Source organism: Loa loa, assembly GCF_000183805.2.
Source record: "Loa loa unplaced genomic scaffold supercont3.1796, whole genome shotgun sequence".
In the NCBI taxonomy this organism is placed as follows: Eukaryota; Metazoa; Nematoda; class Chromadorea; order Rhabditida; family Onchocercidae; genus Loa; species Loa loa.
The window spans coordinates 1-1689 of record NW_018109975.1 but is presented as its reverse complement, the minus strand read 5'-3'; the positions used below and the strand labels follow the sequence as shown (position 1 = coordinate 1689).

At 30.7% G+C, this 1689-nt stretch overlaps 1 protein-coding gene across 1 annotated transcript; it reads left to right on the top strand.

Moving 5' to 3' along the window:
• Nucleotides 1-266: 266 nt before the first annotated feature.
• Nucleotides 267-1536, top strand: LOAG_15315 (hypothetical protein; the record flags this gene model as incomplete). Its single annotated transcript, XM_003150806.2, has 4 exons — nt 267-416; nt 612-774; nt 971-1191; nt 1425-1536. Coding segments are annotated over exons 1-4 (606 nt in total), but the record flags the coding sequence as incomplete, so codon positions are not given.
• Nucleotides 1537-1689: the final 153 nt, after the last annotated feature.

Here is a 1689-nt window from a genome sequence, read left to right as displayed (position 1 = left end):
AGCTTATCAATTATCGATTTTCAGCAAATCGTCTAATTCTGTTTCTTCTTTAGTAATTTTAATTAATTGTAATTGCGAAGTACAATAGCCATTTATTCACCAGAATTTGTATCCTCAATATTTAATTGCTGATTAATTTAAAGAGCAATAATGGCATTAATTGGAGCGATAGCCATATAGTTTGTTTTAATTTGAACTTATCAAATATCGATTTTCAGCAAACTTCTTGGATTGTAAGGATACATTTAAAAATTTGTGGACACAATTCATGACTAACGCATTCTTTCCGTTGATACATTCTTCTTCATGTCCGGCTTATTAGTATCGTATATTTGGTTCAAGGAATACCGCAAAGACAAGAAGAAAGTAATGTCACCTACCGCTTGGCTCTTATTTTACATCCATCGAATAATTCGGTATCCATTCTTATACCTTTTATATGATGAATACTTAGACAATAATTATACATCTGATAGTGAAATCTTACTAATAATTATAAAGGAAACAAAGATCAAAGGTCAACTACTACTTTTTCCAAAAGTTTTCTCGGCTAATCGAATATTTACAAGTTTATTTTAACGAAAAAACTGATGGCTATTAACATTTTACAGACTTTCGCCACCTTATTATATTGTGATAGCATTTTATACATTTGTATTCAAGTCATTCCTGGTTAATATGCCGGTCGTTTTAATGACAACTGATGATTATTGCGAGGAAAGTTGGTGGACCAATTTCTTGTACCTCAATAATTTCATTCATTACAAATATCAAGTACGTTTATCTACTACACACTGAGGATATCAAATCGATAGATGTAACAGATAGTCTTATGAGATAAATCAACACATTGACATCATTAAGATACGGATAATGGAACTTTCGAATTAGAAAGATAAATATGATAAGTGAAGAAATATATTTATTGATTGGATTTAATAAGTAATTAAGTACGCATCAAGTTATTCAGTGCTATTTGGTTTCATGGTATCTGGCAACAGATTTTCAACTCCACATTTTCGCACCAATATTACTGATACCATTAGCTTTGAAACCCATGTTGGGTTATATTACAGCTAGCTTAATTATACTGCTTTCAACTGCTGCAAATTGGGTGACAGTGTACAAGGAATACTTCCCACCAACGGATTTCTACATAGGTACCATGGATCCTAGAATGGGTTCATACACGTTTGTTTTTAAAACATTTGAAAATAGCATAATGAGAAATATTCGACTTTTCAAATGCAAAATTTTCGATTCAATTAAACTAAAGATTGCTACCGATACATTCATATCGAAAATATCTTTACAGACTGAAAATGACACTGGACTGAAAATATAAAAATTAAATTCATAAGCAAAACCAGGAAATCACAACTTTATTAATATTAGATTGATGATTGTAAATTCTGCTATTTTAGACGTTACTCACTTCTGATCTATCAAGCACCTTGGATCCGATGTCAGGTTTATATTATAGGTATTCTTGTTGGCTATTTGTTCCAAACAGTGAAAACTCTTCACATATCAAAGGTTACTTCACATCAAATTTTATCCCTTTTTTCAATCTTTGATCAGTCATTACGAAGTCCAAAGACAATTAGCTGATTTATTAGAAATTAGAGGTGGTAAATACCATGGGAAGTTTAAATAACTAATTTTCAATTGGTTGATTGTTCTATTAAT